Genomic DNA, 19791 nt, shown 5'->3' on the forward strand with positions numbered 1-19791 from the left:
ATTGGTCTTGAAGAGAAGGAACAATGGTTCATCCCTTTACCATGCTTCCTGTGAAAGCCGGCCAATGCCAAGTCAAAAGCTTCAGCACAAAAGAAGCATGCATGATAACATTTTACAACTTCTCTATAAACTCTTGCCAAGTCTATGACATATCTTATAACGGTTATGTTGGTTAAATGCGAGCAGACTTGGTGACATCAACTGAAAAGGAAAGTTATTTCAGAGGTGGTGCAAGTAATTGTAATGAATTCTGTGCAGAAATACGGAAATGTGCATTTAAGTAAACGGGATCAGTTTTGATGTCATGTTGACTTATGGTGCTTTTCCACTGCGTGGTACGACTCGACTCGGCACGGCTCAGTACGGTATGGCTCGGCTCGGTTTGCGTTTCCATTGCAGTTCAGTACCACTTTAGAGTGGGCGGGATTATTCACATGTCGTTATAGTTGCGCCGCCTCTATTGCTGCGACTCCTGAAAAACTTTTTTATTCCGCGTCACCCTATCAAGGTCTCGCTGGATCCGCTCCTCTGCTATCAACAAGAGGAACATCTGTTCTTCCTCAACAGACAACGGAAACAGCCACTTTTTGGTTGTTAAAAAAGGCGCACTTGTTCAAAACAGTTACGTTCGGTCCTTCGCTGGCTGTGCTGATTTAAATCTAGCGGTTCTGTTGTGTTTGTGTCGCAAGTTCAGTGACGCAGGTAGTGACGATTCTCTCTGGCCAATCCGTGATCAGCAGAGCTTACACGTCACGTTTTGGTTAACGGTACGGTTCACTTGGAACCTCAACCGAGGTGGTACTAAAAAAAGTACCAGGTACCAGGTACTGTACCCAGTGGAAAACCCCCCAAAAGTGAACCGTACCGTGCCGTACCATGCAGTGGAAAAGCGCCATTAGATTCATCCGCACTGGAGCCGTGCCGACTCACAACCCACCCAAGGAAGATAATTCCGGATACAGCTGCAATTGCAGGTTTTCAAACAGAGATGGCTACAAAGAGGCAAAACTTGCAGACTGCAGCTTTAAGTATAGCAGTTTAGTCTACCAAAAGTACAACTGCAGGGTATTTTAATAAGCATATAAATATGTAAATGTATTTGTTGTATACTTAGCATGAAATAAATGCATAAAAATACATTTCAAACACATTTTAATATATTTTTCACTAAGGTAGCTGTTTTATACATTTGTATAAAGCTCAACATTACTTTGTTAAACTGTTTATACATTATAGCTTCATATCTTAAAACGGAATTGCGTCAGTTAATTTCAGATCTGTCTTTGGAAACTTTGAATTTTGGCTTAAAAATGCCAAATAATTTCTGTACATTGTGCATGTAGGAATATGTTTAATGCATGCTAATCCAAATGCTAGAAACATCCTCTACCCTAACGTTTGTTCTTCTTCATGGGAATCGGTGCTAGCATCATATCATTTCTTCTTTTTCCATTTCACCAGAGTCTATAAGAACAGATGATCCAGATGTTTTGGATATCATTTCATGAGAAAGTGCTTCAAAGTCTTTTGGTTTGGGAGGACAACGGTCTTTGCCATGTCTCATGTTTCCTTGAATAACCAGAAACCGAAGTAAAAGAAAACATGTCAGGTTTCCTTTATTAGGGTTAATCATCAGGAAGCGAAACTCATAATCATCTGGATGACTCTTCCCCTCTCAGGTTGAACTTCCTCTCAGATCTCTGTATTCTTTTATATGGTGCAGAGTGTTTGGATCTGCATCCACCAGACCAACAGAGAGGAGTCTAATGATGAGGTGAAGTTCCTGATCGTTCATTCTCCACTGCAGGAAAACAATCAGATATCAATGTGCATCCTTCAGTCAGCAGTACGAGAACGAGATCTATTTCACATACATAGCCAACTACCTTGTTTATGTAAAGTATATTTTTTTCTTGGAAGGCATTCCCAACTTTGGCATGTATCTGTTTTGGAGACAGTACAGTCAATAAACATGTAAGACAACATTCAAACCACTTTTGAGCAAAACAGCAGCATTAAAACACTCTGTTTCTCCACCTTCCAGTTCTAAAATGATGATTGCTCAAAAAGTTACTGAATTTATTGCTTTAATGCAGTTCCAAGATGCTCAAGAAAGACTCTTCTCGAACTGCAGACAGTACAAAAACCAAACTAACACATAACATCTGCATTATGTAAGTGTTAACTCCCTCTCCACCTGCTTTTGTCATATTTTTCTCTTCTGACTAGTTCTGCGCCGCCTGCTTCTCCCAACAATAGATGTAATAGCAAGATAATCGTGTATAATTGGCTGCTGACCATTACATGCAGATTAACCAGTTTTGAAAAAATTTTTAAACATTTCCTCTCACCTGACTCAGACCATGTGACATGCACTGGATGATAACAATTAGCCCCAAAGCAATCTGTAGAAAGACACATTTTAATTTTCAAGAAGAATTCAGAAAAATATGTTTGCAAAAAGATACAAATGAAAGAAAAATGCATAAATGAAAGAGAAACGGTACAAATGACACACTCTAGTCTTGAATATTTAATGCTCCCCAAGGCTGCATTTATTTAATCAAAAATACAATAAAAACAGTATATTGTGAAATATTGTTACAATTTAAAAGAACAGTTTTTTGTTAATATAATTTAAAATGTAATATATATATATATATACATATATATGTTTTTTTTTTTTACATTAAAAATATTTATAATTTCTACTTTCATTAGAGTTCTAAACCTTAGAGCTACTGAAATACAGCCCTTGTGGCTGATAGATGTGGTGTCCCCTAAAATACTGCATGTATACTGAATTGATTTTTAGTTTATATATATCACGCACCAAACACAAGCATTAAAACATGGTGATAATGCAAAAAGCTGGTAAACTTACCCCCACAATGTACAACATGAGTGTTTCTTTGTGTGTTTCTCTTGCGTGTGTTTGTCTCTGTTCAGTGCTGTGATTTATAAGAAGCTGAATGGCCGTCATGTGAACAGAACCAGATGTGCAGGTTTAACACGTATGTCAAACCCCAGGTGACAATGCCAGACAATCATGAGCTTTCCACACACACTGACAGCTGGAAAATCACACTGACGCACAGTCCTGTGACACAATTCTGGACTACTGACGTTGTTTTTAGAGCAACAGTTAGACCCCAGTGTTTTTCTTTTCATTAGTAAAGAGGGTTTCATCCGAGGTAATGGCACATGTGAAGTGTCATTTCAGCAGTCTTACATTCATGTGATCAAAAAGACTGAGAGGTGACGCACAACATTATACTTCAAGCATCACAAACCAATCAACAAAGCACTGTGTCCTTATCAAGACCTTGTTTCATTCTGATACACAATTCTGTAGGTTCTTCAGATCAGCATACTAGTTTAAAGCAGTTGTTTTTCGAAAGAACTTGAGAATAAAAAGTTCTTGACCTACAAGTTTTCCCTTGGCATAAACTTTTTCTTTTTAGAATCACCAAAATATAGAGCAAACACCTTATTGTAAATGCTAATTTTTTTAATGCTTCACATTTTTGATAGATTATTTTTTGTAGAAAAGCAGGTTTTAGCAGGGGTTTCCTCATGTTGCTTTTTTTGTTCAGAAGAAAAGAAAGAGACAATATATACACAGTGTTGGTAAGGTTATTTGGAAATGTAATAGGTTACAGATTACAAGTTACACTATCTAAAATGTAAGTGTAAAGTGTAACTATTTCAGTTAATTTATTAAATTAATGTAACTGATTACATTTAATTACTTTTTGATTACTTTTCTACATTTCTCATGCTTACAACTGTTAATCATTTTTAAACATGTAAACCAGGCAGGGTTAACCTTATAGTAGTACTCAACACTGATTACTGTCAGACTTTCTAAATCCTTCATCACTTGAATTAAGATGATAATCATTTAGTTTTAAAACACACCCGCCACAAAATCAGACTTGCTTTGCAGTCATTCTGAGGTTAAATACAGATTTAAAACCATAACAGGAAATAGCTACAATACTGTTTTTGAAATCAAATCTTTGTGTAGTTATGACAGGAAACGCTGGCATCTAACAATGCCTTGGAAAAAAACTGTTGATCTTAAAAAATAAAGCATATACATAAACCCAAATAGGAAATAAAACAGTTATCAAATAAGCATGTGTCCTGTGTGGGCTAAACTCCTGAAACATTCCTTTCTCATATTTTAGAGCAGTCAGAATTGAAAGATATCAATTAAATCTGTATGTGGGTGTGTGTGAAAAAAAAAAAAATCATAAGTAACCCTCTTTGTAATTGTTAACATTTTCATGTTTTCATAACATAAGTAACTGTAATTTAATTACACATTTTTTTCTTAGTAACTGTAACTGATTACAATTACAGTTATTTTGGGTTACACTTTTTTATTTTAAGTTGTCTTTGTTACAGTGTAATTATACATTTAAGTACTGAGTAATGTTAATTAACTATGTACTTACTATATGGTTAGGGTTAGGATTAGGGTCTGGCTTAGGGTTACTTGCATGTAATTATGCATCATTTATTGTTATGCACTCATTAATTTTGAGGGGGCACGAGTGTCTCGTCATGCTTGTCATGACACACAGAAGCCACGATAGCACTGCATAACTGATATAGGCTAATGTTTTATTATTTATTTATTTATTTTTCATTTTTAAATATTCCCAAACGTGTTAAATATATCATGAAATATCTTGATTCTCAAATATGTGTAAGCAAATGCATTTTGCACCTGTATAGATTATGTTAGTTGATCTATAATAGGCGATGAGCAAGTAGCCTAATAGTGTAATCTATTAACTACGCATAAAACCCGTCTTTTTACTTAAGTACCAGATATGGGTGTCATGCCATAAAATATTTTTAATACGACGGACTTTGTATTTAATGTGAATTTAATAAAACCATTATACAGTAGCAGCACTCAGAAACTTTTTGACATATGTATACTTCAAGCAAAGCGTTTAATAGCTATGTATTGGAAGAAAGTGGAAAAGCCACCCACTATACATTGTATCAACAACATGTCCTTTTGTTTGTCAATGAAAAGGATTAAATACAGTATATTCTGAAAGGTAAAGTGTCTTTTTTGTAAATATTTGGAAACCATTTATATCCTTTATTTCAAGCTCAGATTTCTGTAATATTATGGAGGGAGAAAGAGATCAAATTACTTGATTCTTTTATCACCCTCAGCCACGATTTATTATTAAGCCATCAGCCATTTACCCCTTACCCCAAATTACCCCTTTTTATTTTCAGTTTTTATTTGTATCCCAGGTATTTATGAGTAGTACTCCCAAATTATCTTATTGTGTTTTGTTTTGAACTGACCTGTGTCCTTTTTTTTCCTTTTCTTCCCTTTTCTTTTTTCTTATTATTTTTTCTTTCTCTCTTTTCTTGTGTTAGTTGCTGTTTTTCTTTTAGTATTATTAATATGTAAATAAGAGATCTGATTCAATGTTACTGTATTATACTGACATAATTTATTTCTCAATAAACAAATTGTTCAAAAAGTACCAGATATTGGTGTCATGCCATAAAATATTTTTAATACGACTGATTTTGTAGCCTATTTAATGTGAATTTAATAAAAACCTTGTGAGTTACTAATTATAACACTTTCATTGTACAGAAAGCGAGCAAAGAACATTTACATTATCAAAGAACATATTCACTGACTTCAGTCAGGCCAGAGTTCAAGCTCAAAAACTCCTATTATAATCACTGTGAGATGAATCTCTTACTTACATCGTTCGCACGCCTGCACTCATCTGAACGCCTCTGATTGGTCATTGCATTCATAAGCTCAACAGAATCGTGTGTGATTGGTTATAATGCTCAGCGCCAGACAGCGAGCGCAGATTTGAATTTAGCAGCTGGTGATGTGCCGCACTGAACGATCTAATCACGCCGGTGTGCTCGTATCAAATATAAAAATATATTATTCGGCTATTTTTTTTTTCTTTTGGAAGCTGCATTCTAAATCCACTTGGCTCAAAAATCTGAGGAGGCACGTGGCCCCTCGGTTTGAATGGGCATGACCACTCTGGTTATTATAATAGTAGGTACATGTAACGTGTAATAAGGACACCTTAATATGAAGTGTTACCTTATTTTGTAATTAAATTACGTAATTTAGTTACATGTAACTAGCCTACTTCCCAACACTGCATATAAATAAATTCAGTGAACATTCGAGAATGAAAGTGTGAGAAACGAACTGTTCCTGTACAGAAAGAAAGAAAACAGTGAAATGGTAATGATACAGATGGACAGACTTTAGACCAATAAAACCAGTATCTACCTCTGAACTGGAACATTGGCTTGATGCTTTCACACACACACACACACACACACACACGTTGTGTTTCCATGTTTTATGGGGACATTCCATAGGCGTAATGGTTTTTATACTGAACAAACTGTATGTGCTATTGTCCTACACCAACCCTACCCCTAAACCTACCCCTTACAGGAAACTTTGTGCATTTTTACTTTCTCAAAAAAACTCATTCTGTATGATTTATAAGCTTGTTTCCTCATGGGGACCTCAAAAATGTCCCCACAAGGTCAAAATTTACTAGTATTACTATACTTGTGGGGACATTTGGTCCCCATAACGTGATAAATACCAGGTACACACACACACACACACATTTTTAGAAACTGATGTGGAGCCTTAGGTGAATAAATGTATAAAACCTGCAACATTAAGATGAAGGAAGTGAAGGAAGAGTTAAAAGGCAAATGGTTTATAAGAGGGATGTAATACAATAACAAAAAGTGCACTGATGAAGAATGCACATTTATTTTTCACATGCATCAATATAATTAATAATCTGAAAGTACAAATCTCCATCAATAGCACACTGCCAATCTGAAGCACCCATGGGTGCCATTTTAACATTTGATGTGGACAGAATGTGGTTTGATATTGGATATGATATTTTTCTTCATTAGCCTTCATGGTTCTCAATGCTTCTTTTTGTTGAATATATAGCAAATCTGAATAAATAACAAATAGTCTTTAAAATAAACTTTAAAACAAAAAAACGAGGCCAGTCAGCAGTCATCACCTAACAGGTGAACATTTCTGCCGTATTTACAGCTTCACATAATGAGATGTTGACAGGATTGTTGCAAATCGACAGTTTTACTGTGTACAGCGAGTGTAGTTCCTTACACAAAACAGTCATTTTTAGCACTGTATGTTGATACTGTATGTTTCAGTGTGTTTATGGTCGTCGAATCTCACCAGCTCAATGAACATACTCTGGGTCACCACCAGAGGGAGGCAAAACACAGAGAGAAACCACATCCACTATGGGGTGCATTTCCCGGAATCAACTATGGTAAATTCCGTCGTTACCAATCGAGGTCAACATAGTTGGCTAACGATGCTTTTGGGAAACGCAACCCAAACTAGTTCCAAAAAAACTATGTTAGAAACTCAGCCAGGTTCAACCGAATGCGTTCCATATCCGATAATGACATCAAATGTGGAGAATATCCAATGAGTTATTGTCTGTATTTTAGTTTAATTATAAGGAGCGTGTATCAAATAGAACCTTTATTGCAATATTTAAATAATATATTAGAAATGTAGTATTATGAAACGAATTGGCATACATTTCCACGTTAATCGAAGTCAAGAAATTTTTTAATTATAGCCTATTTTAAAGGGGAAGAAAAGCGCAGACAGACACATATAATTCTTCAAATCAAAATGCATTAACAAAGGTCTAATTTCTTAAATAAAAAATAAATACACATACATACAAAAATAATCATATAATATACTTAGCCTACATAAATACATTTTGTTTTTCCTTATTTCCATTCGACATATGAGTGATTCTAAACGTTTTCTCATCAGATTCCTTTTCTCAAGTCGATGCTTGTCTTTGTGCAAGTGTAACGTAATTTTCCATGAAGTGGTCATACTAGCATCAGTTACAGGGAACTCAGTGTTACATATTGTCATCGATTGAAATTATTTTATTAAATATCTCAAATACGAATTTACAATAATTACAGATGCAAAACAAATGCTTCCCACTTAACATTATAAAATATTTCCACTGGAAATTAGACTAAAAACTTGTTTCCGGAGAATATTTTTCTAGTCCTGTGTGCTTCCTTTTTGAAAAGCACGTTGTGATTGGTCAGCTGGAGCCCATGTAACCAATCACAGCGCGCCTACCATGGAGGAAGGAATAAATACAAGATGGCTCCTCATATAAAACCAGCCGCCTGGCTTCTCTTTTGTGATCAACAAAATTACTTTTCCCCGTTTATTCGATTAAAATACCGTTTTCGGGGAAGTACTGAGGGCTAAACCAATCTGTACGCTGGCGTAGGTGTTACTCGGCGTCCTCGGGCGCTGTGGGAAATATTTAATAAGCGAGCAGACCGATTTTGAGGCAGTGCGCGAGAGATCGGGCCTGTCCGCGCACGCGAACCTGAACCGAACCCCGCGCCCGGATCCAAACCCGAGCAGCTCATATGGCTGTTTCAAGGTGAGTCTGTGGATAAAGGTTGATTTGCCAAAGGCAAATGTGTGTCCACAGTTGCATTTTCTAACTCTTAGTAACTTACTTTTGTTATATACATTATAAGTTAAATGTATGTCAGTCGAGCTCTTTCTAACGGTCAGTGTCAAGTAACGTAATATTATACGTAACGTTAATTCCTCACAACCGAAGACTACAGAAGCAGTATAACCTCCAACAAATTGACCTGTCAAATTCTGTTTTCTCATGCAGTATATCGTATATTAGCGGTGTTTTGTGTGATGTTGCATGTGCGTTACGAATCCTCTGCCATAATGATTCTACTTTATCCTGGGAAATCTCCGGTTAATGTGTAAATCCGCCGGGTGATTAGTGGATTTAACCCCACGCAGTATCATCCCTCTCCGGGTTGGGCACTGTCCGTAAAGACAGTTTTAACAACCAGACTGACTGAAGGCAGCACTCATATCCCCTAATCTATCTCTTCAGTTGATGCAGTCGATTAATGTGGCGTTATATAACGCGTATGACAGGATGGTGTGAGGGAAGCTGCTAGTAGATGTCTGTTTTTACACTTAAAAATGTTTTTTTAGTAATTAAAATGTAGGCAAAGAAATAAATTAATATGAGACCCTCATGGAAAGCATCTGTTTTTCATAAGTCGGGTCGACGCCACGTTGATCACGTGTTCAGCAATTAGTTATAATAATTGATTAGTAAACAAATGTAATGCATCCAGACCATTAGATAAATATGCGTCCAATGCCACTGGTGCTATTAGGAGGGAAAAAACAGCTAAATGTAAACAGAAGCTTTATTTTGCATAGAGAGAACTTTTAGTCATAATAAAACTCTACTTTTTCATGAGATTTTGGAAAGCGAATTTCACTACCCACCTAAATTAGTTTGGTGGTCTCTGATCTGAAATTGCTCAAATTCAAGTCAGTCTTATTTTTACACCGCTTTTAACTATATGCATTGTTTCAAAATAGCTATACAGAAAATCATGAAGCTAATGATGTCTTCTGTTTGTATATCTTCCAGATGTAGCTATATCTGTGAATGTTTGTGTACTCATGCAAATGAATACATAATACTGTATGAATGCAGATAAAGTTGGGTGTATTGTATATCCAACTTTACATACATATCGCTTGGTGATAGTGTAGTTTACATTTTGTGACTATATAAACAAACAAGCAGTTTTATTTGCTAATTAGCACATTGCTTGGTGACTGTACTGCATGGGAAAGCTTCAGGTTTGCTTATTTATTAGTATTTGGAGTATTTGTTAAATGATGAATTTGTTTTTAAAAAAGACTGTCATATCATGATTCATGACCCTTGCAGTGTGTGAAGAAATTTTGCATCCTCAAAGTCTAGTGTGATTGTGGCTTCAGTGATGATTTTATAACATTGTACAATTGTATCGCCAGTCAGATCTTCGTTGTGTTAATTATAACATCCTGTCTCATTGTCTCCAGGTTGGAACGGCTGTTTATCTTACTGGATACAGGTTCGACTCCTGTTACCCGTAAAGCAGCTGCTCAGCAGTTGGGAGATGTTGTTAAGCTTCACCCACATGAGCTTAATAACTTGCTATCAAAGGTGAGTGTTCAGACTAGTAGAATATCTGATTTTTATTTTCTTTTTGACATATCAGACTCATCTAGTCGTTTGTAGTCTGAACAGCAAAAAACACATTAAAGAACAACGTGATTGCCTTTTTGTACTAGTAGCACCGTTTGTATTTGTACAGGAAGAATGTCTTTCCTAGCATGCAGCGTTCCAGAATGCATGCTTGCCATCTGTTATTCACAATAGGGATGCACGATACTGGATTTTTGCCAATATTTTTCAACTTATTTTGGCCTATAGCCGATACCGATATATTTCCTTTTGTTTGGAAACAACACCAAGTCTCTCCTGTGCAGAAATTATAAGCAAATTATTTTTAATTTTGCTTAGTTTTTAACAAGAACTTATTTGTTAGAATTAAATGAACAATAATGAAGTTATTTTATAATGCCAGTAGGGTTGGGTATCGATTGGGTTTTTTACGATACCGGTGCCAAATCGATACTTTTAAAACGGTATTAAAATATTGCGGGGAAAAAAGAACATCAATGTGGAGATGATGTTGTTTACGTCAAAACCGAAACCAAACCGTTCACACAAAACGCATATTTATCACATTTTCTAGAGGGACAAGCACAAGAGAGCCGCATGTTTAGAAAGCCATGGAAAATTAATGTAAGTTCAACTTTTAAAAAACATGTCTCAAGACTTTATGGCGGTTTTTCCCTCTGCATCTCATGTTTTTAAATGAAGAAAGTACTCTTTGTGATTGGTTTTCGGTCCTTTGTATTAAACTATACATATGCATGATTCTGTTTTGTTTCTAATTGTTTAAGCAACTTTAATTATATAAGGTTTATAAACATTATTTTAAACATTATGCATTGTTTTTAAAAAGATAGTTGTTATTTTATTACGCTTTGAAGAAACGTGCATAATAGTTTGTTCGATGCGCCCTCTTGTGGCCTCGAGAGAAGCCAAAAGCTTTTCCCCCCCTAACTGAAATTATGCCTTTTAAATTCGAATATAATTCGAATATTGATAATATTTAAGTTCAAAATTCGAATTTAGTTTTTCAGCCATTTTGACAGCCCTACAAAGCAGTAAATCTAATCACCATTCAGGCAAAACTTTGCTTCAAGAATGAGCCATACTGCTGACGTGATCTAATCGCTAGCACACCCTGAGCACATGTGAGTTAATGTATTCCTCTTATCTGCTAGACATATCGGCATAAATTTTCATAAATATCGGGCCGATATTTACATTTAAAGCCATTATCGGCCGATTCTGATACTGGTCCGATAATATCGTGCAACCCTAATTCACAATGCTCTCATATGTGATGTGAAAACATTTTGTGAACTGCTTAGACACTCTTGAATGTAAAAAAAAAAAAAAAAAAGTATTTTAGCATCCTGCTGACACTTTTATCATTACTATTGCAATGGTTGTAGATGCTGACTGTTTGTCTGAACTAATGGGTTAACTTTATTACTTGCAAAATGCCAGTGTAGAGCTAAAGATTGGATTTGAAAAACAAATCAGAATTGAACCAAGATTTAGATGTGCAAAACTGAACTGAAAGAATGGCTTCACCCTCTTACAAAATGTGATGTGGTGGTATCAGATGGTGTTATCATGGCAGTTTGAGATACATCATGTTACTGAATTATTTACATTTCCAAAAATCATGGCATTTTTTTTTCTTTCCCCTTTGGTGTCATGCAATCCTGTGTGCCTTTTAGTGGTGCTGTAACACCCTCTTTGCATTTTTTTTGATGACTGGGTTAATGATTTTAATTGTGAAAAGCTCAGAAGATGCTACAGAGGAATAATATTAACATATAATAATAACATTTATAACAATAATAACATAAGCACTGAGGTGAAGGTTTGGATGGTTACTTATTTGCCTAATGTTTTGTACATTTGAACAAAGCTGCCCGTTGCTGAATTTTAACTCTTTAGATTATTGTTCTATTTCCTTTCCTCTGGGCTCAATAGGTTTTAACATACTTGAGGAGTCCAAATTGGGATACACGAATCGCAGCGGGACAAGCTGTCGAAGCCATAGTGAGGAATATTCCAGAATGGAACCCAGCTCCAAAGCCAAAAGACGGTGAGCTGATTAATCCCAGATTGCATTACTAGAGAACTTGATGTTTTGGGATTTTCTGTCTGATATTTACATAAAGGCACGATGTTGTGGTAACTAGTTACGTATATATATATATATATATATATATATTATATTTTTTTTTTTTGTGATTTTTATCAAGGCTGTTTAATGCAAATCAACACCAGTTTGATCCTGCAGTGGTAATGCCACGTGGCACGTTAAAAGCTAACAAGACTTAAGCTTCTGTCTAATGATTGTCTTGAGTAGAGAAAGTGCTTTAATACATGTTGTCTTTCTCAGAGGTGTGTGCAGAAGATATGTCACCAGAGGACATCTCTTCAGACAGGCTGAGTTTCTACAGGTTTGATATCTCCCGTCTGCTCAAGCACGGAGCATCGCTGCTCGGCTCTGCAGGTGCTGAATTTGAGCTGCAAGAAGACAAGACAGGTAGGGTTATATCTCTCATATGGGTGTGTTAACTCTGCAGATTTGTAACGTTCATGCTGTTATTACACTTGTTTGTACTTGGGGTTGAGGTTTGTTCAATTTCTCAACATCAACTCATCCCGCACCTTTTGTACCACAGAAGTATATTATCTTAAATGCAACTAGGACTAATTCATTGTTGCCTATGAGCAGAACATTTTTATAACTCTACATGAAAAAGAAATTTGTATGTTTGGATACGATTAAATTTGACTGTAATAAGGAAATTAGCAGTTGTTCATTTGACATTCTTTGTTACAGAGGTGGATAAGAGGTGCAGGTGATAAATGTACCTTTATTTGCATGTCATTATGGAATAAATTTGAATAATAGTATGTTTGTCATCTCCATCTTTCCATGCACATTATGATTTTTCCATTTCATATGTGGTGTTAGTTATTAACTTGTGAATGATACCTCATTGAGGAGTGCTGTTACTTTTCTATGCAAGTGATTTCTTTTTTTTTATGTGGTGGACAGAAAAATGGGTGCTATTGAGAGACCAGAATATTATAGAGTTTTGACTTGGATTGCAAAGCAAACACCTAGAACACCCATGTTGGTGATGACTTTTGTTTTGCAATTCTTACTCATTATTGCATTCTGTTCTCAGGTGAGATAGATCCCAAAGAGCGTTTGGCTCGGCAGAGGAAACAGTTACAGAAGAAGTTGGGATTGGATATGGGTGCAGCGATCGGCATGGACACAGAGGAGCTTTTTAATGATGAGGACCTGGAGGATGCCTGCGCTTCCAGTACCAACAGATCACAGCCTGGTAAAAGCCTGGGCTGTCACGTATTACGCGACCATTTGGTGAGTGGTGCTGGAATCTCTTACAAATGCCAAACGCTTCAGGAAGCTTACAGTTTTAAGGCTGACATTAGAGGAGATGGTGAACATGCATAAATCACTGCAACTATTGCTCAGCACTGATACCAGGTGTAAAAGGGCCCTTACTGTATTAAAATGTTCAATTGGAAGTTCAGTTTTGTGTTCTCCCCTTCAGCCGGCTGCAGAGCTCATAGATTCAGAGTTTCGTCCAGGCATGAGCAATCGACAGAAGAACAAAGCCAAGAGGATGGCAAAACTTGTGGCAAAGCAGAGATCCAGAGACGTGGATCCTAACGAGAAGAGGTAGAGATGTCATGCTAATCAGCTTTGTATTTCCTTCTAACATGTTATTGCTTGATTTTTAAGTTAGTATTAAATAAAAATGGACATTTAACTTATATTTATTAGCTATTTTTGGGTATATTGACTTGTTAAACAGCCAGGGACAAAGAGGCTGCAAGTGTTTTATATTACAGCATTAGCATTTTAAAGATGACAGCAATCAAGAAACTTTATGGATCATAAACTCTAGATTTAAAGGGAATCTGTTTTTTATACAGGAATCACAGTTGTGTCACACAAAGTTGATTATTCTTGTGCAAAGCCACGTAAAACAATGTAGGCTGAAGGTTTAAGGTCACTCTGCAGCATTGCATTGCATTTACACAGAAAGCTGCAAAATCGCTTCTGATACTAGGTTATCATCATACCTGCTATTTCTATTTTTGTTAGTGGGTGAAATATGTTCTAAAACAGCTTTTATGCTTTTCACAGCCACCTTCACTTTTCAAAGATTTGCACTCCTAGAGATGAATTGAGAATCATTTTCGGAATCAGATCGTGATGTGCCTGACGACTCCCTGCCCTATAAACAGTGTTTCATGTTGAAGATAATGACTGTTTATGGGGGTGTGGGCGGTCAGTCTGACCACTGCTCTTATGTTTCCTTGCCACAGCAATGACAGTTTTGAGGGAGAGCCAGAGGAGAAGCGCCGGAAAACCACAAATGTAGTCATTGAGCAGCCAGCAACCGACAGCAAAGTCTTAATTGATAATGTTCCTGATAACTCCAGTTTATTTGAGGAGGTGTGAGACATGCACACATGCTTGTTTTTTCTTCCACACATTGAGCTGTTAACATTCAACTGTCAGCTGTGTCTGTCTGTCTGTCTGTCCATATATATATATATATATATATATATATATGTATATATATGTATATATACATATATACATACATACATACATACACACACACACACACACACACATATATAGTGGAAATGGCCAAAATTCACTGGGGGGACTCTAGCTTGGAAATTTTAGATTACCTTTTAGATGACACACACACACACGTATATATGTATGTGTGTGTGTGTGTATATGTATATAAATATGTATGTATTTTTCTTTTTGTTTTGTTTCACAGACTCAGGAATGGCCCCTGGAAAGCTTCTGTGATGAACTGTGCAATGACCTCTTCAACCCCTCGTGGGAGGTACTGAAAAACACATGAAATATAACTAAGCAATTATAACTAAAATTCGGTAAAAAAAAAAGTTTCTTACAAAACGTGTTTGCTCTAAAATGGCTGCAAGACAAGGAGGGATCATACAACTAATCTAATCATTCAGTGCTTAGGAAAATGAATGGCCCAATAAAAAGTGCATTAAAATATTGCCATATTTCACAATGTTGCATAACTTTAATTGTGAATATATCATAAATATTTAATATATCTCCCAGCCCTAGTTGAGACTGCACATTATCATCATTAATCATTAGAATTATTTTAAAGTATAAAAGTATTTTTTATTACTATCAAAGTGAATTATTTTGCATTGGCTTTTTTGTATTGTCAGTTTTCATTTAAATTTTTAGTAAATTTGTGTTTTATTTATTTTGCATTTAGCTTTTTTATTTTGGTTTAATGTTATTGATTGTAGTACTACTTTAAACTTAAACTTTAAGAATGTGCATTTCTCAAAACAATTCGTACAAACAGCACCACAAAATGGATTACCTGCAAAAGCCTGTAACTTACTCAAAATCTTTAGTTCATCTCTCAAAAGTAAGTTATTTATGTAAGTGAACATATCAGTGCCATCAGAATGATGTTTCACAAACAAGAGCGTCAAAATGCTTAGTCACGTTGTCAATATAACAGTGCACTTTTTTAGTATTACCTGATGTAAACTATGGCAACATTTTGGATGACAGTTACTGTATTGAACAGTATGCCATATGCTTATGTATGCCATATATCCATTTCAAAAGTACAAATTTACACATTACTGCATGTGGGATATTGATTGAAAGAGACTGGATAGGATTCACTGTTACACTTTTACTAGTGGTCTGACAAAAAAAAAACACATTACAACGTTATTGTGATCTAGAAAAGAAAAAGAAATATTGGCACAAATGCGAAAATAAAAAATCATAAAGTCCATTGTCAGAATAACTCTTGTGTTGTCTTCTGTCTATATATGCTTTCCAATTGAAGGTTCATGAGATGTACCTTTGAGCTATTTCAGAGAACTGGTTAGAAAAATCTAATAGAAATGTGTAGAAAATATGCTTGACTGTTTATGAACTAGATCAACCATTTTGCATTTAATTGCTTATACGATGAACTAATGACTAGATGTTTTGAGGGGTAAGACTATTGCAAAGAGAACTATATAATACATTTTGAGCAACATGACATAAGCAACTGATAATGTAGGAAACCGCAGACAAATACATAATCATTTGCATGAATGTACCAAAGCAATCAACTTGTTCAAAAGAATGAGAAACTGCTTTTATGATGTGCACAAGTGACTAGATGATGTGTAGGTTGAACAAGTAGTTTTGAGAATTTCATTTCTGATTCGAGACATGCACCAAAGCGACTGAGAAAAACTGTAAACAGTTAGTTGCTTAATTATTAAGATTGTTTTTATCAAATATTTATTAGTGCTGTCAAACGATTAATTGCATCCAAAATAAGTTTTTGTTTACATAATATATGTGTGTGTGTGTATACTGTGTATATTTATTATGTATATATAAATACACACACATACAGTATATATTTTGAAAATATTTCCATATTAATTGATATTATATATAAATATTTTAAATGTATAAACATTTTTCTTAAATATATACATGCATGTGTGTATGTGTGTGTGTATTTATATATACATAATAAATATACACAGTTCTCACGCATATATTATGTAAACAAAACCTTTTATTTTGGATGCTATTAATCGTTTGACGGTGCTTATATTTATATTTTATTTTAGCTTTTTTCAAATAAAGTGTTTTTTTGTTTGTTTTTAAGTTATATTAAAATATATTTTTGGTAAAAAGAGTGTTGACATCATAGGACAGAGAAGGAAGTGGTATCGACAAAGGACCTCCACTTGGGAATCGAAGATGTAGATTGCCGGAGATGTAGTTGCGCTACATGTTGGCGCACTAACCACAAGGCCATTAGAAAATTATTTTTAATAGTTTCAATTCTAGTTAAAAACAATACTAATGCCTGCTGGTTGTGTGCTTTTTGAGACAAATCAGTTTGCATTTACATGTGAACTGAAGCAATGAAAACTATTACTTGTATGTGCGTTTTACAGTGAAAGGGGTACTGGTTGGTCAGTGAGCTTTTGTTTGGTATTTTTAGATTCGTCACGGTGCAGGCACGGGACTGAGGGAAGTGCTGAAGTGTCACGGTACTGGCGGAGGAAAAACTGTTGGCAGTACAGCAGAACAGGTGTTCACCAGTTCATTGGACATTATCACTGTCAGAGTTTAAGTTCAGTGTGTGATGTTTGATTCCTTCTACATTCTCAGATGGAGCGACAGCACCAGGAGTGGCTGGAGGATTTGGTCATCCGGCTTTTGTGCGTCTTTGCTCTAGACCGATTCGGAGACTTTGTATCAGATGAGGTTTGTCATCTTTTTCCCAACTTCTGAATTATTTTCTATTAACACCTGTGGTTGGACAAGATTGACATTTGAACCTGTACTTGCGTGTAAATGTGTTGACGTCAATATTGAACAGTTTTTTTAAAAGAAAGAAATAGTTTGTCAGAATAAAAATGCATTTATGAGCGTGTTTTTTTTTTTTCTTTTTCTTTTTTGGTATATTAAAAATAGCCGTTATTTTTAATTAGTGTAAGCCTGTTTCTTCCTTAAAGAAAGACTGGAAATATTTTTTCCATTTTATTTATTTATGGCAAGGCTTTCATTTTCTTGGTTTCATCTTAAAGCATTTCTTTTTTTCTTACCTTTCCAGGTGGTTGCACCTGTCAGAGAGACGTGTGCCCAGACTCTGGGTGTGGCCTTGAGGCACATGGCGAACAGTGGCTTTGCCATGACTGTGGACATTCTGCTCAAGCTGCTAACTGAAGACCAGTGGGAGGTTCGACACGGAGGCCTACTGGGCATCAAATATGCTCTTGCTATCAGACAGGTGGAGAGGATTTAGATTCGTATTGGCTGAGATTGAAAGTGACATTCTAGATGCTGCAGTGTTTAACTTGTGGTTGACTTTCACATCTTGCTGACCCTCAGGATTTGATCGCTGAGCTACTGCCCCGGGTTCTTCCTGCCATTACAGAAGGCCTGCGGGATCTGGATGATGATGTTCGTGCAGTGGCAGCAGCAGCTTTGATCCCAGTGGTGGATGGATTGGTTCAATTGCAGCCTGCTAAGGTCTGAGCTGAAAGTTAATTCGAATTTGACAGCTAGTTCAGATATAATAGCCAATGCGGATATATCGAGAGCATGTCTTATCAACAGATGCTGAAAATCTTAAAATAGTCTAATATTGTACAGTTGGTTTGTCACTGCCAGTGTCTGTGCTTACAGCACTCTGCATGTGATAACTCCTAATTTTCCAACACCGTTAAATCAGTCTAAAGGCCCTGATATACTCACATAGAAGTTCTTTTTCATTTAGTGGTTAAAAGAAATTGAAAATACCAACTTCAGTTTCAACCTGAAAACAGCTCTCCAGTATGTTCTTGATGGACTGAACAATAGAAATAAATCAGAGAAGATTTCAATGTCCGAGAAGGCGGAGGTCTAGACCACTTCTCTACCTATTACGTAATAACCATGGACCAATGGTAGTTTGAAGGTGTTTACCAGCCAAAACAAACTTTTCTGGAAAGTTTGCTTTCACAAGTTGTTTTGAACTCCTGAAACAAATTTCATTTTAGCCTGATTTTGTGTCGTAGTTTGATTTATTTAAATATTTATTTTTTTTTTTTTGCTCTAATTACATTGGGGCCTTTCACATCTAGCACTTATTATGTGCAGCAATTGCTCTGGGGTAATGCCTCCATATCTATAACCTACATGTCTGCTTTATAGGTTCCTTTCATTGTGGACACACTGTGGAATGCCCTGCTGGAGCTGGATGATCTCACAGCTTCGACTAACAGCATCATGACCCTCCTGTCCTCCTTGCTCACTTACCCACAGGTCCGCCAGTGCAGGTGAGATTTCTCTATTGAAATCTCTATTGGAGCTCTCATGTTCATTGCAGTGTTTCCCATTCATTAACCAGACTGTGGCGGCCCGCTTTGGTCGTTGTGTTTCCTGCCATTGCTTTGGCAAAGTGTCCGTCAAATGAACTAAGCGTAATATGGTTATATCCCCTCATCAAGTCTGTTTGCGCTGCGTGTTTCAAAATGAAGCGATACCGAAGATACCGAACGATATGAAACATAATTTCGTTGATACATTTTTTAGCTATATTGCCCAGCCCTATGATACATATCAAATATATATTTCCTGTAAATAAGGTTGCTATGATATCTACATTGTAGAGACCAGCGGAATTTCACAATTCTCAATACCACAGCAGAGTATTGGGTAACTAGCCTATTAGTAACAAATAAACAAACAAAAAGTCCTCAAAATGATTGAAAACAATTAAACTGTCAGTAATAAAAAAGCAAAGGACACATACAATAGAATAAAAAGATACAAATGAAACAAACTGTGCTTTAATGTTTTTTTTTTTATGCAAGTCTCAAGCAGTTTACAGCCTACTACAGAAATGAATAATCAAATGTAAAATAAAACAGCATAGTCTTCACTGTAAGAATTAAACTTTTTTTGTTTCTTATTAAAGCTACAAAGTCCTTCACTCAAGAGCAGTGTGTGGATTTTTAATTTGTCTTTTGTTTGATTAATATTAAGCACACAGTCGCAGCAGGAAAATAGCCCGCTGTCACTTTAAGAGCC

At 35.9% G+C, this 19791-nt stretch overlaps 1 protein-coding gene across 1 annotated transcript in view; it reads left to right on the forward strand.

Annotated features, from left to right (window-relative positions):
* The first annotated feature begins 8230 nt into the window (after positions 1 to 8230).
* Positions 8231 to 19791, forward strand: part of btaf1 (BTAF1 RNA polymerase II, B-TFIID transcription factor-associated) — a 43011-nt gene continuing 31450 nt past the window's right edge. Inside the window, exons 1-13 of the mRNA XM_016474663.1 lie at positions 8231 to 8528; positions 10007 to 10130; positions 12108 to 12222; positions 12523 to 12669; positions 13322 to 13521; positions 13715 to 13842; positions 14496 to 14625; positions 14969 to 15037; positions 17216 to 17305; positions 17386 to 17481; positions 17831 to 18007; positions 18109 to 18249; positions 18913 to 19037. Coding sequence (XP_016330149.1) covers positions 8515 to 8528; positions 10007 to 10130; positions 12108 to 12222; positions 12523 to 12669; positions 13322 to 13521; positions 13715 to 13842; positions 14496 to 14625; positions 14969 to 15037; positions 17216 to 17305; positions 17386 to 17481; positions 17831 to 18007; positions 18109 to 18249; positions 18913 to 19037 — 1556 coding nt within the window. The 5' untranslated portion in view covers positions 8231 to 8514. The remainder of the gene's footprint in view (positions 8529 to 10006; positions 10131 to 12107; positions 12223 to 12522; positions 12670 to 13321; positions 13522 to 13714; positions 13843 to 14495; positions 14626 to 14968; positions 15038 to 17215; positions 17306 to 17385; positions 17482 to 17830; positions 18008 to 18108; positions 18250 to 18912; positions 19038 to 19791) is intronic.

This window comes from Sinocyclocheilus anshuiensis, unplaced genomic scaffold (genome assembly GCF_001515605.1).
Source record: "Sinocyclocheilus anshuiensis isolate Anshui unplaced genomic scaffold, SAMN03320099.WGS_v1.1 scaffold300, whole genome shotgun sequence".
Taxonomy (NCBI): domain Eukaryota; kingdom Metazoa; phylum Chordata; class Actinopteri; order Cypriniformes; family Cyprinidae; genus Sinocyclocheilus; species Sinocyclocheilus anshuiensis.